At 37.3% G+C, this 24,882-nt stretch overlaps 1 protein-coding gene across 15 annotated transcripts in view; it reads left to right on the forward strand.

The window, feature by feature from the left end:
- PRLR (prolactin receptor) overlaps positions 1-24,882 on the forward strand; it is a 152,458-nt gene that overhangs the window by 118,701 nt on the left and 8,875 nt on the right. For 14 of the 15 annotated variants that reach the window (XM_086867672.1, XM_086867674.1, XM_086867676.1 and 11 more), the window contains 7 exons: positions 11,724-11,837; positions 12,847-12,979; positions 16,281-16,450; positions 17,240-17,406; positions 18,242-18,383; positions 20,343-20,475; positions 24,514-24,683. In XM_086867672.1, coding sequence (XP_086723798.1) covers positions 11,768-11,837; positions 12,847-12,979; positions 16,281-16,450; positions 17,240-17,406; positions 18,242-18,383; positions 20,343-20,475; positions 24,514-24,683 — 985 coding nt within the window. In that variant the 5' untranslated portion in view covers positions 11,724-11,767. Of the gene's footprint in view, positions 1-2,967; positions 3,009-11,723; positions 11,838-12,846; positions 12,980-16,280; positions 16,451-17,239; positions 17,407-18,241; positions 18,384-20,342; positions 20,476-24,513; positions 24,684-24,882 lie in introns of those variants that run through there. The other variant, XM_023944200.2, reaches the window with a different exon arrangement.

Raw genomic sequence — 24,882 nt, forward strand, 5'->3', positions numbered from 1 at the left:
GAAACACTGAAAGAATCTCTTTAAGAATGCTGAGTTTAAAAAGCAGAAAAATCATATTTGCAAACCAACAGAATTCCATTACTCACTTGATCTACTTATTTTTAAAATATATGTTTACATCTAAAGATTTCAAAATGCCTCAATTATTCATCCATACTGTCTGCAACAGATTTGCTCTCTTGAATTTGTGCTCTGTTGCTATTTGTGTCTTGAAAGGCCATCTTGAACTAACCTCAAAACCTGTTTTTCATCCAAACAGCAACTTTGCAAGCTGAGTTCCCTACTCTCAGCTATACCTGGGACTCCGTAGGGTACAAGGAAAATTGCCTCTTCTATGCACTTTTGTGGCTGGTTCCTAGAGCCTTAGTATTTTCTGTGAGCTCAAGTCCAGAGAAGAGCAACCAAGCCAGTGAAGGGTATAGAGAGTAAATCCTGTGAGGAATGTCTGGGTTTGTTTATCTTGGAGAAAAGGAGGCTCAAGGGGGGGTCTTATCACTCTCTGAAACTCCCTGAAAGGTGAGAATAGCCAGGTGGGGGCCAGGCTCTTCTCCCAGGCAGCAAGTGACAGGACAAGGGGAATTGTCTCAAGTTGTGGCAGTGGAGGTCCAGGATGGACATCAGGAAGAATTTCTTGGGGAGAGTTGTCAAGCATTGGAACAGGCTGTTCAGGGAGGTGCTGAAGTTGCTCAAGAAATGACTGCACATGGCACTCAGTGCCATGGTCCCGGTTGACAAGGTGGAAATCAGTCACAGGTTGGACTCAGTGATCTCAGAGCTCTTCTCTGAGCTGCTTCACATCTCTTTTGTTGTGTGTGCTGCTGTTTGCCACTCAAGACTGGCTTATTGACAGCCTTGTCAGAGGTGTAACCATCTGCAGAGAGCCCAGATTTCAAGTGGAAGCAGACCTTAAGGAAGACAGAAACCTAAATGGTTTTGGCTCAAGGTTTTTACCATGCCCAGTTTAAAAAAAAAATTTAAAAATTTGAATTTAATTTGAAAGTCTGGTGACAGGATTTTAACAGAGTCAGATCATAAATTCAACATACTGTCAATGGGGAAAATCAAAGATTAGCTTTAAAGAGAAATTTAAAACATGAAATTTAAAACGTGTTATTCTTCCGTGATTTTTCCCTTTAAATTCCCTAAAATATTCTGTGACCTAGGGCATGAAGCCAAACAAATTCAGACATATGAACATAAAGGCATCACTGAAAAAATTACTTGAAAAGATGGAGGTAACAATAATGACTAAAGGATGGATCCAAGTTTCAGTAGAAATTACTTTTATATCAATGGAAAAGGTCAGCCTTTATGCAAGCGAGGATTTAAAAGCCGTGTTGTTATTACCTAAAGTAATACCCACAGTTACAGCATTTTTCCTCCTGCCATTTCATAAATGTCAGCATAAGGTTTTTATTCCAGGGATTGTGGAAGAAATATAGTGGATTACACACAAAATGAATGTTTTTACCATTTGAAATATGATTGGGTAACTAACTGGGTGTCTACAAAAAACCTAAAAATTAAAGTTGATTGTGTTGGGATATGAAATAAAATGGGTTGATGGTAATTGCAGAGGCTAATAATTGATTTCTAGTGATGTAAATTACCCTGTTTAAAATTATGTAAGTTCTTACTAAAATTTCCTAGTTTGCTGCAATGTACCATTAATTCCACACTACAGAGGGCAAGCATGAATGTTTCTGAATGCCTATGCCTTTTCTTTGATTCCTTGTAGATATTAAATACTTCTAAAATAAATTTCAATTCTATTTAAGACTTATTAACTTCAAATTTGGGAAGTAGGGGAGCATTATGATTTTGTGAGATAGTCTTTGTAGGATTAAAAGATGCAGACTTGACATTTCAGATGCTTAGGTATAAAAAAAGTTACTCTTTGTCTACCTGCAGTTGTTGAAACGTTTTAATTTTGCTTTCAGTTTCTTTCAGGTAAGAATCAGATTGTTTTGCTTGCAATTAGCTCTGAAAGGATCACTCCAGTACCCCATTCCCACCTTCCCCTTTGGCCCCCAAGTTGAATGTGGGTAATAATAATTATATTGAAGAATAATAATAATATAATATATTCTTGAAGAAGCATGCCATTTCAAAGACAGAGGATGCCAGCACTGAGTCCAGTGTTCCAAGGTTAAGTCATTACACAGTGTAATAAGGCCTATAAAACTTGGTAATTACTGTACACACCATAGGTCCAATCTGAGGCTCTGTACAAATAAGAAATTTCACAGCCACTATAAGCTATACAATACATAGTGAATCAAGAGTATTTGCTGAAAAAGCAGGTGTAGCCTGATGCATTGATACATGCTCTAGCCAAAATTTCTTCATTTTATCCTTTTTTCAACAAGTAGCAGAAGTGTACTGGAGAAAAGTGTTAAAATAGAGTTTGGTCTAGTGTTGAATAATGGTTAAGTAGCTATTTCTTCATTATTTAAGTAAGTGTGCAAACTCCAGAGAGGATCAGGGCAAACTGATTTATGTTAATCTAGTTTGGCACATTTTTTGATCTAGCAGAGGTAAGAGAGAAGCTTTTTTTTTGTTGAAAATGAAACACTATGCATAGTCTAAAACTTAATATTCCATAGTTAGTTGATCTATTTGGGAAGCTATTTTTTGCATTTGCTGCACCATGAAGCTTCCACTTTCTTTGCAAAATTAATTTCATGTGTCAATTTATGGTTAGAGATGCAAATATTACCATTCAGCAATAGGAGACAGTGTTGTCATTGCAGTTCCTAAGGAGCTGAGCAAATGAGTTAATGAATGAATGGGTTAATGAATGAATTCAGTAATGAATTTACCTTTAACCTCTAGAGACTGCAGTGTTAGTCTTTATTCTGTAAACAAGTACATGAAAATCTCACAGTCTGCAATCTCAGGGTCATTTCCTTATACTTCAGAACAAAGTAAAAATCTAAACCACAGTTCACCATAGCTGAGAATCTCCAAAGCTTAGCAACCTGAGTTGAAGACGGGGAGTAGAGCAGGTTAGTGCTATACTTCACTCAGTATATGTATTCATCGTGAAGAAATCATAAAGGAAATTTGTACTCCTGATCAAAGGGTGATTCCCTCAGAATGCATATTGCAGCTTTTAGTATTCTTCCACTGCTAAACTCATTTTGATTTTTTGTTTTTCCAGGAAGGTGACAATCTATGCAGAACTTAACAGGGTTGTGATAGGGCAGTATTAATGCTATTATTGGTTTCACACGTAGATGAGTTAACAGTAGCTGGAACATTTGACTTTTCATATAAAGACTCTCCTTGTGAGGACATTGTGTGTTTTCCACCAATATTAGAGATAAATGCCACCTATCTAAACTCCTGTAGAGAATATTCTGACATAAGTCTGCTCAGGAGTTAGGTACCTGAGTAGATCCCTAAAATGCCACCAGGATTAGAACTAGGCATAATAAATATACCTCTTTGCATATCCACGTATTTCAGTATTTAAGGGTAAGAGTGCCAAAAGATAATAATTTTAAGCTCAGCACACTGAAGGTTGAATGTTTACTGTTGTTGTGTTCCCATTATTGTCAGCAATTTCTCTCATATAACTGGTTTTAGATTTACCAGGATAACATTGTTTCATTCCTTTAGCTAACCAATGTGCCACTTATCTGTACGTAGCATCAATGGTGGCCTTTAGCATGCAACCACAAAGCTCTTTTACCAACAAGTTTGAAGCTTAGAGAATATGTTGAAAAATGTTCATGCTCACAAATTATAGAACATTGAGTGTTTTTATCAGTTTGATTGGAGTAGTAATTTTTGATAATTGGTTCTTTCACAGAATCACTCTACAGTCACTGAAATCATTCAAGAAAGAGTATACAATAAGTCTCAGAAAAAGAAACAGTTACTTTCAAAACCTCATACTGAGGACCTCCTGAAAAAGAGAAAACTGAAACAGAAAACAATTGTTATTCTCTGCACCCACTGTTAGTACTGTTAATTGCTAAGCATATTTGTGATTGAAGAAGAAAATTCACTCCCCTGCAGCCAGGTTCTTTCTTTTAGAGTCTTACTGCAGGCATAAAGCTTTGCAGAGAGACTCCAGACCCAGCCAAAATGGGCTGTTCCACTACAAGGGAATGAAGAAACTACTCTAGAGCTATGGTCACAGCTTTTTTGCTGTGCAGTCATTGCCCCACTAATGCTTGCAGGTACTAGGGTGCAGGAGATGCTTCTCCCCCATCCAATCCTACAGCCTGAGCTCACCAAGAAAAGGCTGTCGGGGGTTGTCATTCAGTGGATGGAGCTTTGCAACTCATATGGGGTCATGGAATACATTCAAAATTACAGCTTAATCTTACCTGTGCCCAACAGAGTATTTCTTCTTTCCCACTTCTGCATCATTCCTCATTGTCTTATTCCAGCTAACCTCTCACACTTATGTCCAATACTGTGTTCCCTTTACTGCATTCAAAGTTCCTTTGCTTTCTCTAAGGTTTTCATAATTTTTGTCTCTGCAATAAACCTCCTCACCTCTACACCAGCATCTTCCCACAGAAATGACAAAATAGCAAGACTTTCATGCCATTGCAATACTCATTGAAATTCTGTGTATAAATAAAAATTATCAGAAATTTTTCATCATAACATGATTTTATTGGAAAATTGGAAAAAACCTACAAATACTTGATGAGAGTTCAGAAAATACTCTACTGGAAAACTGCAAAACAAAATTCTTTACGTATTTGGTGATACTTGTTCATTTTGGAATTTTTAAAATTTTCATTCCTTGACATTGCTTGAAAAAGAATTTGTGATATTCCAGAGTTAATTTTCTAAAACTGATCACTTATAGGCAGTTTCCAGTTAATGGAATATTTTGAAAATATTTTACCAATAAAATAATCTTTGATCTCAACCCAAAAATATGCAAGTACTAACTGCTTTTTAGATCCATTTTTTCCACACTATATTATTCATTGGCTACTTATATTTTCAGCTCTTAAGGGCAAGAACTCTTCTTTGTACAGTACCCAAGACAGCAGGATGCTGTTCTCAGGACTATCACAATAAATATGATTTGAATAATGATTGTTTGGTGTAGAAATCCTTGGATGAGAGTCATTGGTCTGGTTACAGCAGAAGGTTAAGATTTACTCTATCATGATCCTTTCCAGTCAGTGATATGATGAACCCAGTGCTTATGGCACTGTTGCAACTTTGGTAAAAAAACACATTTTATGTCAGTCACATTTGTAGGGACACACCACTAGTTCATAATATCACTTCCTGACAAAGGAAGGAAAGAAAGCAGAATGAAATTTGCTGGAAGGATAGAATTGTCTGCTTTGATGTAGTACCAAGTAGTAGAAGATTCTATTTAGCAAATCTTGAGTCAAACAGTATTCCCAGCATGCACAATCTCAAACAGATTCTGTGCTCTCTAAAGCAGGAATCATTTATTGAGCTCTATCTCTAAGCTACATTTCACCTTATGCTGTGGTTGAATAACAGCAAACATTATTTCTCCAGATTCAGCTACACATTATTGATGCCCTTTTAAATATGCACATAAAAAAACCCCTTTTTATGGCCTTCAATTAAATCTCTAATGGCATAATATCTAGCTGACAAATAACTTCATGGTATTTTTATTGCTCTCATTAGCTTTACAGAAATGGAGCCAAACAAAAGAATACCCTGGTAACTGAGTAATACGTCTTTCTACCTGGTGTCTGGGAGATACAGATCATCTATATTGTTAGTTAGAAAATACTCTGTTTTGTTTCAAATTGATTACAGACAGATTTTTTTTTTTTTTAGAAAAACAATGATGAAGTTAGTGTTTTCAAAGTTAGTTACCTAATGTGTAAGTATTTTTTATTGCTCTGGCAGAGTGGATGGCAGAGAGCAGGTAGTTAAACAAAGTAGGGGTTTTTTTGGTAAAACAGTGCATGTCAGTGTGCTAGAGTCTGCTCAATCAGGCAGCTCCGTAGATGTGAGGCTGCTGTAGGTCCCTAACCTCAGTTTCTGCCTGTAGCAAAGCTGAGCAGCTGCTCCCAGTGGATGGGTACATGGAACAAAACCCACACAGGGGCCATGCACATCAGCAATGCCCTAACGTGTTGACATATATATATATATATTTTTATTTGCACATAAAGAAATTGATTGCTCCAGTAGCTACTTTTAGATGTTTAGCTGGTTTCAGATCCTCTTGCTCTCCCCAGCTGTGTGGGATCTGCATTTGAACCTGGAGGTTTGCAATCTAACTCTTTCTTCACTGGCTAATCCAGCTGAGAGTTCACTGGCATCCAAAGGTACCACTCAGAACAGTCTGCCCAGACAGGAGATAGAAATAGTGTTTAATGAGATTATAGGATAGACTGTGGTGATCAGGCACACATTTCAGTCTGACGAGCCACCAGTTTACACTGAACTGAAACTGTTTATTCCCTTTATTTCCCATTCTTGTTTCTCCCCAGCCCACTTTGAACCTTTCTTTTTCTCCCCAAAACCTTTCTTCCACTGCATCCCTTAATGAGTGTTCTGCCTCCTTCAGTCAGTGAGTGAGTGGAGAAGGGGATTTGTTTGGTGGGCTGTATGAGGACAATAGTCTGACTGTGCTTTGGTAGTCAGATGTAGCTCACTCCCTGCACTCAATTTTCACTGATGAGACTGCTAGAGTTCCTCTCCCAGCCCTTTGTTTTTATGCAATCGTGTCCTGGCCAGTGCAGATGTTAGCTAGCCTTTAATCTAGTAGCCTAGCCCAGTCTATGAGTAAATTTACACTGCATCCAAAGCTCATTGCTACAAAATTTTGTTTTAAACAGATAAAGGAAATCATGTACCATATTTTACCACTGTCTCTATCACTCAATGTAATTAACTCAATGTTTAAGTGTATTTACTTAGAGTGTCAGTATCTACAACAGCTAATCCAAGAGTCACCTTTTTTTCTCTTCCTGTTTTTGGAATAAAATAGTGATACTTTCAGTAATATACTATTATTAGAATTTTTGTTTTCCAACATATCAACTAGTCTGACATTCATGAAAGAGAAGAATACAAAGCTTCCTCACATACATGAATCTCCTAGGTAGAAAATTAAATTTTATACTTTATGACTATGCTATATATTAAAAATACTTAAAATTGCTATAAGAAGATAGTGGTTGTGGAGTTGGGCTTGGTAGTTGGTAGAGAATGTACATAATATTTCAAGTTCTAATGTAAATTCTAGCTTTCAGTCTCTAAAATTTAATTCTTTACAGCTTATGATTTTTTATTTTTGTTCTGTAAGAGACTGCTGTAAAAATAAATCCTGAAGTTATGATTAAATATACAAAACACCAGGGAAGAAAACAGCATATTCAGGAGATGGTAGAGAAAGATTACTACTGTTAGCTAAAACATTATCTTTGTTTTTGTGGGAAAACAAAGGCAGTACAGTTGGTATTTAGAAAAGAAAAGAAAAATGGTAGAAAATGATCAGGTTTTAGCTTTTGTTACACTTCTACTATGAGTCTGTTGGGCATTCTTTACCTTGGCTCCCCGTCTGTAAAGTAGGGATAATGGTAATTTCTTCTTCTCTTGGCTTTTTTTTTTTCTTTTTTTGTCAGTTTAGGTAGTGAGAGTTCCAAGAAAATTTTAGGCTCAGTTCTGTAAAATCAATAGAAATGAAAAGCATAAATACTATGATGGAGATGTAAAGGTCTAAACTATTTTCAAGGATGTGGGGGTTTGTGATTTTCCTTTTTCAAAATTGACTCAAGTCTTTCAGACTGAGGAACATATCTCCGTGGGTGAGGAAATTTGTTTCATTCATCATCACATCTTGACTGCTAATCAAGGGAAGGACTGCCAAGGGCTGTTAGGAGGTGACTTGTTTAAGAGAGAAATTTTGGAAAAATATATTATAAGCCCATATACAGGCTTTTCAGGTGAAATCTAAAAGTCTTTTACTGCTCCCACTTCATGCAACACTGAAATATGAAATCCTTATGCCCAACAAATTAACTGAATATCTAGGTTCATAGCCAGCAGAAGATTTCCTAGGCTTCCTCACAAAGTATGCCACAGAACCTGTGTGCCTAAAGTTGCCAGCTAGAATCAGTCACAAGAAATTCAGATGATAGACATGCCTCAGCTCCATATCTTCTCTGGAGGCTGTACATCAGCATGAAGGCAGCCTGAGGGATTCAGACAGCCAATTAGGGCTCATACAGAGAGGAAAAGCAGAGCTCAGGTCACACTGCTCATCTACAGCTTTTAATTTGCAGTATAATCCCAACCATCACTGTCAGTCAGAAACACATCTGACCATGATGCTCAAGCCATGGCTAGGAACATGCATCCTGCATTTGTGATCTCTGTGTGGGAGTGCAGACTCCTGCCATGTTCACAGTACAGCTAAATATTCTGGATGGTCCTGTAGATCATCACAATCTTGCTTTGTTGAGTTCCTTTTTTTTCTGTATTTTGTTTCATACAGCTGCAGTTCAGCCTTCCAAATGGTAATTAACTCGTTTTGAGAGCTCCTTAAACTGCCTTCCCCCAGGCCTGAAAGATTAACATTGTTTATCATCATGACTAATGGAAATGTGAAACTTTTTCAGTAGAGATTGGTAAAGTACTTTTGGCTTTTGACTTCTTTAGCCACAGAAGCAGAACTAGTGTTGGACATAATGTCATTGTCAGTGGCTGATACACAGTTGTTCCTGTTCTTGCAAGCCTGAAAGTATTACAGATAGAAAATTTTTCCATCTGTGCAGAACTGAGTAAAGACTTCTCTGTCATTCTCAAGAAATTTATCCATCAGCAGAGCCAAGAAAGAAAGAAAGAAAAGAATGCAAGAACTAAAAGTCAGTTAGGACAAAGACATGATTCTCTCAACTCTGTTTCACAGCATCTGATTTAAGTATTGGTGTTTGGCTTTCATCTTCATCTAGTAGCACTGTAAGCACAGTTTTCAAACCTACAGTTTCATTATATTATTAATTCCAGGGCAGAATTGTTTCACAGGAATATCTAACTCTTCTGTGCATTCTAAAACACCAGTAATAATTTCCATTTCCATCAAGAAGCCTTGTATTCTGGCATGTGATGTCCAGCTGTTGAATACTATCTATCAGCTGTGTTAAAAGGGAGAAAATCAGATAGAATGTCAGAATGCAATAATTTGGTTGGAATTAAATCAAGACTTTTAAAAGGAGGCATATCATCTTCTAATTATTATTTACTCAACCCTTGGTTTTGGATAATATCTTGACAAATCAATGTCCAGTACATCCCTTATAAAAGAATGCATTCATTCCTAAAAGAGAGACATTGCCTCATACTATCCTTAATAATGCTAATTACCCTTTTATCAAAACATATTCATGTCATAGATAGGGAAGATGCATTTTAGATACAGTTATGACACAATGAGTATTACTTTCTTATTAAGCAAGTATTTTCAAAAAAACAAGGCATCTCTCCAGAAGCCTTTTAAGCCAAATTTGAGTTGCAAATACCAAATAGTAAGCAACCGTGTTAAGCAACATTCTTATTTTACACATTCTTATTTTCCCTCTTTTGATGCTTATCTCCTGTGTTTTCAGATGACAACTACAATTGCATGGAGTACAAAGCCAACTCTTAAATGACCATCATGAGACAGTCTCCATGTCATGTTCCTAGCTGTGTTCTAAAATGTTTGATTCTTTTTTCCCTATTGTAGGTTACCAGAACTGTAGACAGAGCTTAATCCATGGCACTCATATGTCCATATTCCTTCCCTATATCCCTCTCGTTCTTTTGCACAGCCACATTACAGAGATAGTTCACAATCATCTCATTTTCAAAAGCTCCAGAGGAAAAATACTTCTGTTTATTAATTAATGCATTAATTTCTTCCTCATTCTATTAATTTGGTTCTTCAGTTTACAAAAATCATTGCATTTTCATTCGAGAGCACTCTAATAAAGATCCTTCTTGATGATGCCTCTCTTTTGTTGTATTAAAAAGTTTCATTCTTTGAGCCAATGTAATAATTTTCTCTTTCTGCCAGTTCTTCACATAAAAAGATACATACATAAAAGTAAAAAAAACAGAAGGTATTAGTTCTTTATCTGTATGAGTCTTAGCTTGAAGGTTCAGAGTTTTGCAAATGTTCCAACTATTTTTAGAAGTAATAAAATATTGTAAATACTATAACATGTACATGAAACAGTTACTGTTTGTAGTTTCATTATTTCACCTTCACCTGAGAAAAAGGTATCTATTATGAGCACAATCATCTGTGTTCTGCATTATACAGCCCCAAATTTTTGGCTAATTTCTGAAGTAAAAGACTAATGTTTGTGCCTGTCATTTATTTATAGTAATAAAGACTGCATGTGTTTACACCACACTGCAATTTATATTTAAGTGGTTCTCTCTTCACTGTTTGTATATGCACAAAATGCTCTGACTGAGTTTAAAACTAGCCCAGATGAAATTTTCCAGCCTGTAGCTCAGTTACATGCCTGAAACATGTCTGGATATTCAGAAGTGGCATATGGGAAATGTAGCCAGCTGTTGTTATCTTCCACATTGTCCACAGTGAACATGTTTTAGACTTAGCTGCGTTAACTGACGCTTCACTTGGCTTTGCGCTTGAAAAACAGTTGCATGATGATGTATTCTAGTTTTTTGATGTAGAAAATGAATTGCATACTGAGAATTGAGTCATCTGATAAACCACGATGGATTTTTCCTCACCAATAACACAGCTTGTTCCCATGCTGTGCTACACAGAATTGGTTGCAAGTATACAAGTACCTGTGAATGTGCTAGGGGTAGGAGTGGAAAGCTGGCATAAGGAGCTCCCTATCTAGATAAATTGTTCTTCTTTAGTTTCGAAGAGTGAGGTTGGTTGGTGAGAATCCAATAGCTGACTGCAGTCATCTCCGAGCAGGGAGTGTACTGGTGGGAGAAGCAGGAGGTTTGCTTTAAGTCCTAATGTCTTTTCTCCAGGCTAAGCAAACAGATTTAGCCGCAACAGGGACTCCAGAGCACCCAGAATTGTAACCTGAATTCTGAGGACATCTAGTGGTGTCAGCCCACTGCAGAGACTGGGTCCTGGTCCCAGCTGGTGACTGATTGCATATCTGTATTTCAGCTGAAATTTACTACAAAATCAAATGCAGTAAAAACAATTGGTTGAATGCACTGAAAAAGTAGCATTCTTCAGCTCAAATGATCCTGAATTCAATACTGACAGTCTCAAATATTGAAAAGTTTTGAGATTGGATCAAAAATCATACACTTCTAAATAAATGTTGTACCTTTTCTATTCGCCTTCTGTTTTCAGGACTTTCAGATTTCAAGTATGTTGACCTCTTCTTTGCATCAGTAGGGATAAAAGTATATTTTTGTTGCTAAAAGACTGCTTTCTTAGATTAATTGATTAATCTAGAAGTTAGAACTCTAAGATAAGAACCCAGTATCCCAAGATGCCAAAGAAATATGCAAGATTTGTTAATGCTTAGAAATTGTAGTCCTATCACTGCTAACCAAAGACTTCTGGGAAGACCTACCTATTTCTCTGAGATTCAGGTTTTCAGCTTTCCAAGTGTAACTGTTGGTGTTGCCTCACCTTTTTGAGAGAGAACAAGAATCAATTAGCTGCAATTCAAAAAGGACTTTGATCAAGTCAAGCGATACGTATTGCACACTGAGCATTGTTACTGACTGCTGCATGATGGCGTCTTTTTCAGTGAGCCCTTGATCTGATACTTCCTCCCGAGGAAAGACAGGCATCATGAAACAGAGATTCATTTCATCAGTTCAAATCATTTTGCAGCTTGCTCTGACTACAGTAGGTCTGACTGGTAGGTACAACAATTCCTGAAACACTTCTTTTTTCCTTAAGACACTTCCTTCAGAAAAGTCTGAGGCTTCACCCAATCGATCTCAACCACCATTGGAGCATGTACCTATTTAAATTACTTTCTTCTGAAGTTTGGTATAGCAATTTTGAAAATGGCTGGAGCTGTCTTTTCTTTTTATAGTATTACTTTAAGGACTGTTTGATGGCAATACTGAAAGGCACTTACTCCACTCCTATATTCACTTCATTCCTGTCACCTTCTTGGGAGTTAGCATATGAATAGTTGCACCATTTGAGATATTTTAGGAATATATATGGGACTTTATGAAATAATGATTAGCTTAGGTTAAAAGGTCACACATTTGTTGTCTAAAAATGAATGTAAATGTATGATCTGTGTTCTTGGTATAAGTTAATGAGAACTAGGCTTAACAAGAAATATTCTTAAATGTATTTGGCTTAACAGGAAATATTTGAATGATTAATGAGTACATTCAGGTTACCAGTACCCAAAAAATTCCATCTAGCCCATTAATTTCCTTCTTTTCCTAATTGTCCTGTAATTTACCCCAAATATGCACAACAAATGGATTTTTAGTTCTGTTGCAAAGTTGAAGATGGAATTTAATCTTAAAATGATCTGAAGATAAAAAATGTTAACATTTATGAAGATGAACCGTAGAGATCATATTTCACATCTTCATAGTTTAATTTGGAGATAAATATACCATTTCGAGTTTAGGTAAATAAATAATAATATAATAAATGTTTATGTTAAAAAGCAAAAACATTCTACTAGCTATTTTATAAGTTTGAGGTAAAATGTGTTTACTTTTCTGAGAATATTGATCCTTTTCCCAGGCAGATTTATTTGCCCAATTCAATCCTCAGTTCCATGTAGTTTTAATGTCTTCAGAAAAATATTGCTTGGTTGACTTATCATTCAACAATAGCATCCAAAAGCATTGCCCACTTCTAATTTAACTAGTTGGGTCTTTGCACTTCCCTAGGTCAGTCGTATCCTGGAAAACCTCAGATAATAAGATGTCGTTCTCTAGAAAAGGAAACCTTTTCGTGTTGGTGGAAGCCTGGCTCAGATGGAGGACTTCCAAACAACTACACCCTGTTCTACAGCAAGGACAGGTAACGAGTGGTGCATACGTACTCTGTAAGTGATGGTTATGACAGACTGAGAGAATGACAATATTAATTTGTGAAGTTGTTTTTATTAATCCATTTGAACATCAGAGGGACAACAAGGGCTGCGTAAGATTTGTGGTTTCCCTTGTTGGAAGAAAACATGACCACTGACAGCCACAAGTCTTCAGCCTGTCCCTCCTGAAACTCATCTACCAAAAATCGCCCTTGTCTGAAGATATGCTGGGAGCAAAGACATATTTGCCCATCTTTTCAGGAAGCACAGAGCTTTCAGCTGAACTGGATCTCCTCTGAGCACTGGAGCATGAGGGTACCACAGGGCATCCAGTCTCCCATCACCCCAGCCATGGAGCAGGGCAGGAGGAGGGGAGCCCAGTCCTGGGCATTGGTCTCCTCCTTGGGGACAGGGGCAGGCTGAGGCCAGGCTGGGCCAGGACATCGACTCAGGGGCTGTGTCTGGGAAAGGCAGGGCTGTGTGGAGCAGGAGCCCTGCTGAACTGGGAGCCTGGGACCTAGGTAGTGCATGGGGGGCTGGGCAGGGGCAGTGAGGGCTGGTGAGGCCCTTGTACATCACCCTGCACACCAAAACCCCCATCTGGACTATAGTCATTTTTTTCCCTATTGTTTTTTTGATCAATGGTTCCCAAAATGCAGTGAAATGGGTACCACATCACAAAAGTTAATATTCTGGTAAATTCTCAACTGCCTAATGTTCAGGAATAAAGCATGTACATGCAGCTTTACTTAACCTGTCCATCTTTGTTTAACTGTACTTTCTTCCTGAAAACAAACAGTCTTTGAACAGGGACAAGTAAGCAGGGAAGCTCAGAAACTAAATTTTTTTAATAAATCCAGTGAGATTCAGAATAGGTAAGATAAAGCCTCAGACATCCCTGCTACAATTAAATATTCCAAATCACTGAGCAGAAAAAGATACAGTCTTTAATGAAGTTACTGTACACAATGATGATTTGAAAACTTTTGTTTTATGAAAGCCTGGATGTTTCAGTCTTGATCAAAAAGTTTAATGAACATTTAAATTCATACCTGTCACTGCCCAGAGCTGTTCTGCTTAGGGAAGGATAGGAGTGCCTATCCATTTCATTAAATCTGCTGCACCCAGGCTCTGCCAAGCACTTTAAACATTGGCCACAATTGCCTTTCTAGGCTCATTTTCTCTTAGGTACAGTCCCTTGTCTCCCATCGTTTCTTTATAAACTGTGACAAAAATGCCTGGAAACTAAGAATGTATTATTGATGATACATAGTGCATAATAGTGGAATTGAAGTTAATTCATGCACCACATCAGCTAATGCTTTGGGTTTGTGTAGTTTTTCACACCTGGGGTAGGCTGTGAGTACATCACCCCAGCCAGCTTTGAGCACAAAACAATCCCTCTCCTGAAGAAGACAAAGACCCATATAAAGGAAATAATTAATTGACTGTGAATAATTTTGCCTTGAGTGCAACCACACAGCACATATGGGACAACCAAGGGATCAGGCCTGGCTACCATAGATTTAGGAAAGGCAGGTCCTGCTTGATGTCCTTTTACGAATAGGTGACCCAGTCAGGAGAGGCTGTGGATGCAGTCTGCCTGAACTTCAGCGAAGTCTTTTGATAATGTCTCCCGCAACATTCTCTTGGAAAAGCTGGCAGCCCACAGCTTGGACAGGAGCACTCTTTGCTGTGTTAAGAACTAGCTGACGGCTGGGCCTACGGAGTGGTGGTGAATGCAGATACATCCAGCTGCAGCCAGTCACTAGTGGTGTCCTTAAGAGATCAGTGTTGGGGGTCACTTTTATTAAACAGTCCTGTTTAATGTCTTTATTGATGATATGGTTGAGAGGATTGGGAGGACCTTCAGTCAATTTGCAGATGATGCCTAGTGCTGATCTGCTGGAGGCCAGAGGGATCTGCATTGCTTGATGAGCTGAGGCCCTTGGTGTGAGGTGCAACCAAGCCAAGTGCCAGACCCAGTCCTTGGTCACAACAACCTCTTGCAGCTCCAGGCTGGGGCAGAGTGGCTGGAATGTTGCTCGGCAGAGAAGGATCTAGGGCTGAACATGAGCCAGTGTGTACCCAGGTGGCCAAGAAGGCCAATGGCTCCCAGGCTGTGTGAGCAAAAATGTTGCCAGCAGGACCAGACAGTGATTTCCCCCTGTAGTCAGCACTGGTGAGGGCCACACACAAATCCCGTTCTCAGTTCTGGGCCCCTCACTGCGAGAAAGACACAGAGGTGCTGGGGCATGACCGGAGAAGGACAGCTGAGCTGGGGCAGGGTCTGGAGCACAAGCCCTGTGAGGAGCAGCTGAGGGAGCTGGGGGTGTTTGTCCTGGAGAAAAGGAGGCTCAGGGGCCATCTTATCACTCTACAATTTCCTGAAAGGAGGGTGTACTCATGTGTGGGTCAGTCTCTTCTCTCAGGGCATAGTGATAGGACAAAAGGAAACAGCCTCAAACTGCACTAGAGGAGGTACAGGTTGGACCTCAGGAAGAATTCCTTCGCTGAAAGGATGGGTAAGCATTGGAATGGCTTCCCAGGGAGGTGATGGAGTCACTGTTCCTGGAGGTGTTCAAGAAATATCTGGACATGGCACTTGATGCTATGGTCTGGTTGACAGTGGTCAAAGCTTGACCTGACAGTCTTAGAGCTCTTTTCCAACCTAAATGATTCTCTGACCTTGCTGAAAACATACTGATCAATAAAAGACTTTTCTACCACAGGGGCCATAAGTTTAATTTCTAGGGGTAATATGCAAAGATATTTAGAAACTTATCAAATTGAAATAAATATTTTTTATTTCCCTCTTACTTGCTTAGAAATACTGTTAAAATTTCTTTATTCTGTCTCTGGAAATTTCTGTTTCTTTTCTTTTGTTGATTTATTCCTATCTATTAAGAAGAGGGTGAAAGCATTCATCAACTGCAGTAAAAATATCATTGAAGCATTTATGGTAATGGCATTTGATGTGTATAAAAATGTTCCCAAGAGATGGAGTAATAGATATATACAATATAAAATTATAAATTATATATATGTATTATAAAATATATAAAATATATAATTATATAGATAATTATATATTTATTTTTTATATTTATAAATAATTTATTCAAAATTATTTCTTTTTTATATATCTATATAAATTATATATGTGATTTTATATATATTTTTCATCTATCTATCTATATATACAAACATTTCAGATTTCTCTGCTGAACCATTACTAGAATATTATCTGCTTTGCTTAATTTCCTAAATTTTTTAATCATTTTGTTTCAGTGAAGAAAAAATCTATGAATGTCCAGACTACCTAACATCAGGTCCAAATTCCTGCTACTTCAATAAAAACCACACCAATCCCTGGACAACCTATATTATCACTGTAACGGCAACAAATGAGATTGGAAGTAACAGCTCAGATCCTCAGCATGTGGATGTAACTTCCATAGGTAAAATCAAAGCATGAAATGGAAAACAAACTAGTTGGAGATGCATACAGTTTTTAATTATAGAACAGCTAGTGGAGAGAGATTTCTTCCTCATGATGTGAAACTTGCTGTTGAGAAGTGTTTATTTACAGATAATCTGAAGTATGCATGTTAAATATATGTGAAAATTGAAATTTAATTATTCATTAAGTAACTACATTCTTGATTGTAGGAATTTCATGTATGAATATACAAAAAATTTAACTTCAGCTGAAAAAATTGTTTCAGTTTCTAGTTGTCTGCAATATTTTAATTAGACTCAATGTAGATTATGAAATTTTCAAATTAGGTTAAGCTACCTAATATTTCAAATGTAACAGTCTTTCTAACTGCTGGCATTGCCATCTTGGAAGGGTAAAAAGAACTGCCTGAGCATTATACAGGCTTTTTGTAGTATTTTAAATTACTGACTCCATTCTACTTTCTGCACACACATAATACACCATTTTAATTATAATATACTTAGTTTTTCTAGCTGTGAAATAGCTGACATTTTTATTTTGCAAGAGTGGCCTTATAAAATTATGATCTGTATTTCCTTAGCCTGACAAATTCAGAGTAAACTTTAAGATTTGCTGATACTGTTGGAAATCAGGTATTTAAACACATTAAGGAGAAAAATAAAAAGCTTCTTTAATATTCTTTAAAACACTGAATTATCTGAAATTTATAGGATGACATAAAAAAGCATAAAGAAGGTGTCTTTTCTGAGAGAAAATTAAATAGTGCACTTTTCATTCATTTATACAGTTCAGCCAGATGCTCCAGTGAATCTCTCTCTAGAAACAAACACATCTGCCAACATGTCATACATTTGGGCAAGATGGTCTCCACCCCCATTAGCTGATGCCAGCTTTAATTCACATGTATATCACTATGAGCTTCGACTAAAGCCTGAGGAAAAGGAAGAGTGGGAGGTAAGGGAAAAACATATTTATTTTACAAATGCTCTTTTCAGTTAATTCTCTTATCTCACTTTAATTGGTCTTATAAAAACATTAGTTTGTGCAAAAATAGAAAAATTAATGTAACCAAATCTGATTAAAGAAACTAAAATACTGGAGTGGTCTATAGAGACTGTGAAATTCAACATAATTTCCATAATCATCTTAATGTTATGTACGACAAAACAGTACGACAAAACCCAGTTATCATCATTCTCTTCAACATGATCAGTTGGAGACAACCCGCCCCTCAAAAATTTTGTTGTGGCCTGTTCACATTTAACCATTTCCACTGAGATTTCCCACCCGTTGCCGTATTTCTACGAATCAACTTCAGTACTGCTACAGCTGAGTTTTCAGGACAAAATGTCATTGTTAAAGTCATAGTCAAGTACTTCTTAAAGTTATAGTCCTCAATGCTATCTAGCTTGTTGATATCTTAATGGTGAAGAATGCTATGAATTTTGAAATAGTTCTGGGGAGAAATTAGAAGGGTCTGAGAAAGTCACTTAAAGACACTGAGAAGATTCAGTGGGGGGTTTATATGTGGGTTAGACTACTTGTAATGCTCCTTGCATTGTGGATCCAATGGAGTACTAGGAACTTTATAGTTCAACATGTTTTTGAGTATCAGAATCAGCAGTGATTTTTTTCTGCTAAATCACTGCTTTTGCTTTTAATATCTTACAAATACCCAACTTATATCCCTGACTTTCAGAAGTCAGTAACTCAATGCCTATTCCTTTATGGTTTATTTGTTAAAGTGGTCCAATTCTTTATTATTTTCCCTGTCTATTTTCATTTTCAGACAGTATCTGTAGGAATACAGACGCACTACGAGGTGACCAGCCTGCAAGCTGGGGTGAAGTACATCGTCCAGGTGCGTTGCATGTTAGACCTTGGAGAATGGAGCGAGTGGAGCTCAGAAAGAAGCATTCAGATCCCTAAAGGTGAGCAATGATTGCTGCTCTGTAAATTGCTTTTAAATTGTAGCAGGTTCAATGCTGTGAAGGTGCCTAAATGCCACTCCTGAAAGCCTGGCCTCTCGCACAGATATTTCTAGTGCTCAGTGCTTTTGACCATACTTTCTGTTGTAATTGCTTTGTTAATTTTGTTGATCCAGTCAGGATCCTCTGCTGAAGCTGGCTATGACAAACAAGGTAAGGGATTTACTAGGAAGTCACTTCTGATGCAGGTGTGTCTAAATAATTTATTGTCCCTGTCTTGTTATTGAAAAATCATGTTGATTTAATCTGTAGCTATAAATATCAGGTATAAGAGCCTCGACTAAAAGCCCTGCTGTGTCTAACAGAGCATGACACTTACAGATACTATCACATGGAAGTCACCATCTGTGTTTTACTGGATTTGAATAGACACACTAAATACGTATGACACCATATTTTGTTGCCAGACACTTTAGCCAAGTTGTCTCAAAACTTTTTCAGTTTTTAGTTGTATTATTCATTATTTGGCATGGAGATTGTTGAAGTACTGTTAAAAGAAAAATATTTTTTAAATGTCCCATTTTCAGGTCTGCCTCAGGCAATTAAAAATTAGGAAAATCAATGCCTCTTCTGTACATAGTAGAAAATATATATTATTGATGTAATAGGACCATATTTTTGCCCTAAATGTATAACTGCAAAAGTTTCAATCACTTCAGGGTTTTGACGGGCATCATCCTATTCAAAATTTAAACATTTTTCTCTGGCCAACTCTTAAGTGCTCTTCTTGAAACTATAAAAACTTGCCCAGGAGCAATCATGCAAGTAGGCTGAGTACTGAACATAACAACATTACAGTGAAATATGAGAGCTGCTTCTTTGTGTATTTTGAGTACTTCAGAAGAAAATTACTGGCAAGAACACAAACAAATAGACAAACATTTACATTCTTCATTTTATTTTACCTAAAAGCAAAAGAAAATGACAGCATCCCTTTCAAACAGAAATCATCTTAAAACACACCTTCTGGGGGGAAAAAAAATGTTTTTGTATGTAGTGGTTTAAGCCCAGCTGGCAACAAGCCATCACACAGCAGCTCACTCATATGTCACCATGGTGGGATGAGGGGAAGAATCAAAGGTAAAATATGTGGGTTGGGATAAGAACAATGCAATAATTGAAACAAAGTAAAATGTAATAACAATAATAATTGTAGATTATGATTATAAAAAAGGGGAAAAAAAAACAACAAAAATTTAGGGACAATGTATTTGCTCACGTACTACTGATCAATGCTAGACCCCATTTCTGAATCCTCCTGAAGGGCACTGGTTCTGAGTAACTCCCAACTTTGTATTCTGGAGATGATGTTCTATGGAGTGGAGTGTCCCTTTGGTGTGGTCACTTGTCCTGGCTATACTCACTCCCAAACTTTTTCTTCTGTTTTGTACCTCTTGACTGACAGAGCAGGAGACACAAAAAGGTACTTGGTTTAGGATAAACATGTCTTAGCAACAAAATATCCCTGTATTATGAAATTTATTCTCATACTATATCCAAACCACAGGACTATACCAGCTACTGAGAAGAAATTACCCCAACTGAAACCAGAACACTATTGAAAATAGATTGGATAGTATAGTGTATTTAAAATAATTTTATAGACCCTGCTATGACAGTATTTCAACATTACTTATGTGATTTTGGGGCAGAAGAAAGCCACAAGCAGAAATCTAAAACTGTTCTTCAATGCAGCTGCAGTGAGAGGGAATTCAGAATCCAGGTGAGAATAGCAAGTTGTTGCCCTAAGCAGGGAACGGTCCCTCCTTTCCTGGGCTACTACGAAGCAAAACTTTTTATTTTTTCATATTTACCTGTTCTCTGCTTGACATTGTTTTAAGAATTCAAGGTGGACCTAATGGATTAAACTTGCTAATTAGTTAATTTCTTTATTTCTTACAGAACGGTTACCTCCCGAAAAGCCTACAATAATAAAGTGCCGTTCTCCTGAAAAAGAAACATTTACTTGCTGGTGGAAACCTGCTTCAGATGGAGGACTCTCGACCAACCACACGTTGCTTTACAGCAAAGAGGGGTAATAGTGCTGTGTAGTTATTCAGCGTTTTGTTGGAAGGACCTGGAAAATCAATCCTCATTCGTTTCTTTTTTCAGGAGATGCCATTTTCTATAGTCCATGGTTTTGTCCAGTGCCATGTTCTGGCATCACACTAAAGCAGCAACACTAAGACATATTAAATCTTGATTTCTTTATAATGGCAGGTGAATTACTGTGAATTCTGTCTTTTCATTGCTCATCAACAGCATACTAGTAAACAATACAACTGCACAGTCCTAAAAGTCTTCAGCCATGCAGTCTCAGAAATAAAACTTTCCAAAATGACCAGATACTAAAACTTTCATCTTTTGATAAGGCTTGTTTTGCACTCATAGGCTATGAATGCCTCCTGGTTTCTGTAGTAATCTTTCCTTGGAACTCAGATAAAGTGCTAAACACTAATTTTAAAGAAAGTGTCAATAAAGTTTTTTAGGTCTTGTGAACCTTTTTGGTCCTTTTTAGTTCACCTAGTACTGTTCAACCTTGCAATGACCAAAATAGATTTCAAACTCTGTAACTGTGTCATGGTTTTAAACCAGTAACTAAAAAAATTACTTATTTCTGGTTGTGAGATATGGATTAGAACAAGAGCAAAACAGGCTTAAAACTTAAAAGGAATAAAGACAGTTTATTAACAAACTACAAGAATAAGAACACCAGAATAAACTTTCAGAAAACCCCCTTATCTTCCACATCTTAACTATTTCTCTGTACACATGACAACATAGAGACAAATAACTTTAGAACTTTGGTGGTTAAAAACAGTCTCAATTCTTGTTACAGTCTTTTCATCAGTCTTTGTAGAGAAACAGAAGTCTCCTTCTGTTAGCTTACGGAGTTTCTCACCAGAAAACTATTTTTTGTTGTAGTTTTCTATCTCTCTAATGCCAACTGCCCGGAAATCTGTCATTAGATCTTCTCCTCCCATCTCACATCTCTCCGAGGTGTGTATGGGTCACTGAGCTTAGGGATTTTATTTTTAAGGATAAGTTATTCAAAGGTAGAAGTCTTCTTCATCTGTCTCTGTGAGCCTTCCTGGAACAGTTTTCTCTTTGCCCCCCAAAGCTTCAAAATCTTCACTCTACTCAATTCCAGCAACTCACAGTATCACAAGTACTCTCTCTCTTTTGCTCAAAAGTTACACTTTGAATACTTTATTCCTCCCAATACTCTTATCATGAATTAAAGGAGTCTTTTTATACTATTATTGTCCATCTCCATAGCTTTAACAGAAAAGATATTTCAGCTGTAAAGCATCTCCTTATTCTCTCTTTCTTATTTAAACTTAACTCTTTTCTTCACTGTTTTTGGTGGTTCTATGATGTCTTCTCTACGTTGATTGTCTCTCTCTTTCTCTGTCTTTCTGAGAAAAGGAGTAATCTGTATGTTTATCCAGGTAGTAAAAGAATTAAAAGCTTTAGGAAAACTGCAAGAGTTCATGGTGTTAAGTTTCAGTCTAGCAGCAAAAACTGAAAACCAAGCTCGGCTGACGAGCGCTGCTTCTCTTCCCCCTCCACTCCGCGGCCTTGTCGGCCTGGAGAGGGGGGAGGAGGCCAAGACAGAGCCTTGTTACCTCCTCAGAAGCCGGAAACCAAAGAGAATAAGAGAATTCTGTCTGTACTTCTTAAGGGGGTGTTGACAAGTTGAATTCACTTTTTAATGGTCAGATCTGCTGTCAATTCTTGGAAATTACTGATAATTGGTCAGGAGGAAAAACTCCCATCAGCCACCAGCAGCTTCAACTTCCCCTCTTTCTAAGCTGTCTTAAAGGTAAAGCTACCCCATGACATTCCACCCCTTCAACTTGTAAACACCTACTCAAAAATTATCAATTATATTCAATATACAACTTAAAAAACTAATAAATTGACAGAAAAGAAGAAACAAATATTTACTACTTTCCACCCCTAGATTTTACTATCACTGCTATATAAACTTAAGACAATCATGCTTTGCTCTTAATTAATCTTTTATCTCACAGTAACACTATTAATATACTAGTCTAGATTTGCTAATTTTCGTTTCCCGGCCAATGCACCAATTAAATGTTGTGGTTTTAAACTAGTAACTAAAAAAATTACTTATTTCTTGTTGTGAGATATGGATTAGAACAAGAGCAAAAAGGCTTAAAACTTAAAAGGAATAAAGACAGTTTATTAACAAACTACAAGAATAAGAACACCAGAATAAACTTTCAGAAAACCCCCTTACCTTCCACATCTTAACTATTTCTCTGTACACATGACAACATAGAGACAAATAACTTTAGAACTTTGGTGGTTAAAAACAGTCTCAATTCTTGTTACAGTCTTTTCATCAGTCTTTGTAGAGAAACAGAAGTCTCTTTCTGTTAACTTACGGAGTTTCTCTTTCTGTTAACTTACGGAGTTTCTCACCAGAAAACTATTTTTTGTCATAGTTTTCTATTTCTCTAATGCCAGCTGCCTGGAAATCTGTCATTAGATCTTCTCCTCCCGTTTCACATCTCTCTGAGGTGTGCATGGGTCACTGAGCTTAGGGATTTTATTTTTAAGGATAAGTCATTCAAAGGTAGAAGTCTTCTTCATCTGTCTCTGTGAGCCTTCCTGGAACAGTTTTCTCTTTGCCCCCCAAAGCTTCAAAATCTTCACTCTACTCAATTCCAGCAACTCACAGTATCACAAGTACTCTCTCTCTTTTGCTCAAAAGTTACACTTTGAATACTTTATTCCTCCCAATACTCTTATCATGAATTAAAGGAGTCTTTTTATACTATTATTGTCCATCTCCATAGCTTTAACAGAAAGATATTTCAGCTGTAAAGCATCTCCTTATTCTCTCTTTCTTATTTAAACTTAACTCTTTTCTTCACTGTTTTTGGTGGTTCTATGATGTCTTCTCTACGTTGATTGTCTCTCTCTTTCTCTGTCTTTCTGAGAAAAGGAGTAATCTGTATTTTTATCCAGGTAGTAAAAGAATTAAAAGCTTTAGGAAAACTGCAAGAGTTCATGGTGTTAAGTTTCAGTCTAGCAGCAAAAACTGAAAACCAAGCTCGGCTGACGAGCGCTGCTTCTCTTCCCCCTCCACTCCGCGGCCTTGTCGGCCTGGAGAGGGGGGAGGAGGCCAAGACAGAGCCTTGTCACCTCTTCAGAAGCCGGAAACCAAAGAGAATAAGAGAATTCTGTCTGTACTTCTTAAGGGGGTGTTGACAAGTTGAATTCACTTTTTAATGGTCAGATCTGCTGTCAATTCTTGGAAATTACTGATAATTGGTCAGGAGGAAAAACTCCCATCAGCCACCAGCAGCTTCAACTTCCCCTCTTTCTAAGCTGTCTTAAAGGTAAAGCTACCCCATGACAAACTGTCAGCTGAGAGCCCAGTTGTAGTGTAAAAACTCAGATGCTTGTCCAGCCAGGTATGGCAGAGTAAGAGGTTCACATCCATCTTTTGTTATTGTGCACCTAAGAAGAGCATGAAAACAAATACTACATACTCAATTTTCTCTCCTACCCCTTCTCTGACTTTGGAAAGCTTGGGTATGGATGTGAAGGAGAGGTACAAAGTAGATTTTTTATTTTTTTTTTGATGATCAAGACCAAATAAATTCTGAAAGCATATTAGTGTAACACACAGAATTCCTGTGAGTGTGGAATGAACACTGGAAATACTAAAATTTTAATAGATGGGTTAGAAGACTTCAGCAATCAGTTGTACTCAGCCTCTGGAACATGTAAGGGCTCTGGGCTGTGCAGTGAACAGTGGCTTTCAGAGAAATAAGAGCTGAGCTCTACTAGCCCACAGCTGTATCTGCAACAGCCTAAATTCTTCGGGCTCTGTGGTGTTTACTTCATGGGGAAAATGCTTAGTACAGTCTCTGGGATTGTCCAATGACTCTTTAGTCTTGTACCAGTTTTCTGATTTTCTTCACATTGCCAGGTGTGAAAAATCAGATCCAGCCCCAAATAAAGCTGAAGTACTAGTAAACCAATCAGGTGTTTTAGTCTGTGTAACCTAATCACTGGGATTCTTTCATTTCAGAGAAGAAAAAGTTCATGAATGTCCAGATTACAAAACTGCAGGCCCCAATTCGTGCTACTTCGATAAAAAGCACACCTCTTTCTGGACCATATACAATATTACTGTGAGGGCAACTAATGAAATGGGAAGTAATGTCTCTGATCCTCATTATGTGGATGTGACTTACATAGGTAAGAGTTAAAAAGTAGTTTCTATGCAACCAAATAATTCAGAATCATGGGTTGACACAAGAATTTTAATTTCAGCTCTCCTCATATATAGTATTATATCCAAGTTATAAATTTGGGCAAATAAGATATTCCTTAGTGTAATAACAAATCAATATTCATCCCTTTACCATCTTATTTTCAGAAGATGAAAATGCTAAAA

This window comes from Cyanistes caeruleus, chromosome Z, assembly GCF_971803275.1.
Source record: "Cyanistes caeruleus chromosome Z, bCyaCae1.hap1.1, whole genome shotgun sequence".
NCBI lineage: Eukaryota > Metazoa > Chordata > Aves > Passeriformes > Paridae > Cyanistes > Cyanistes caeruleus.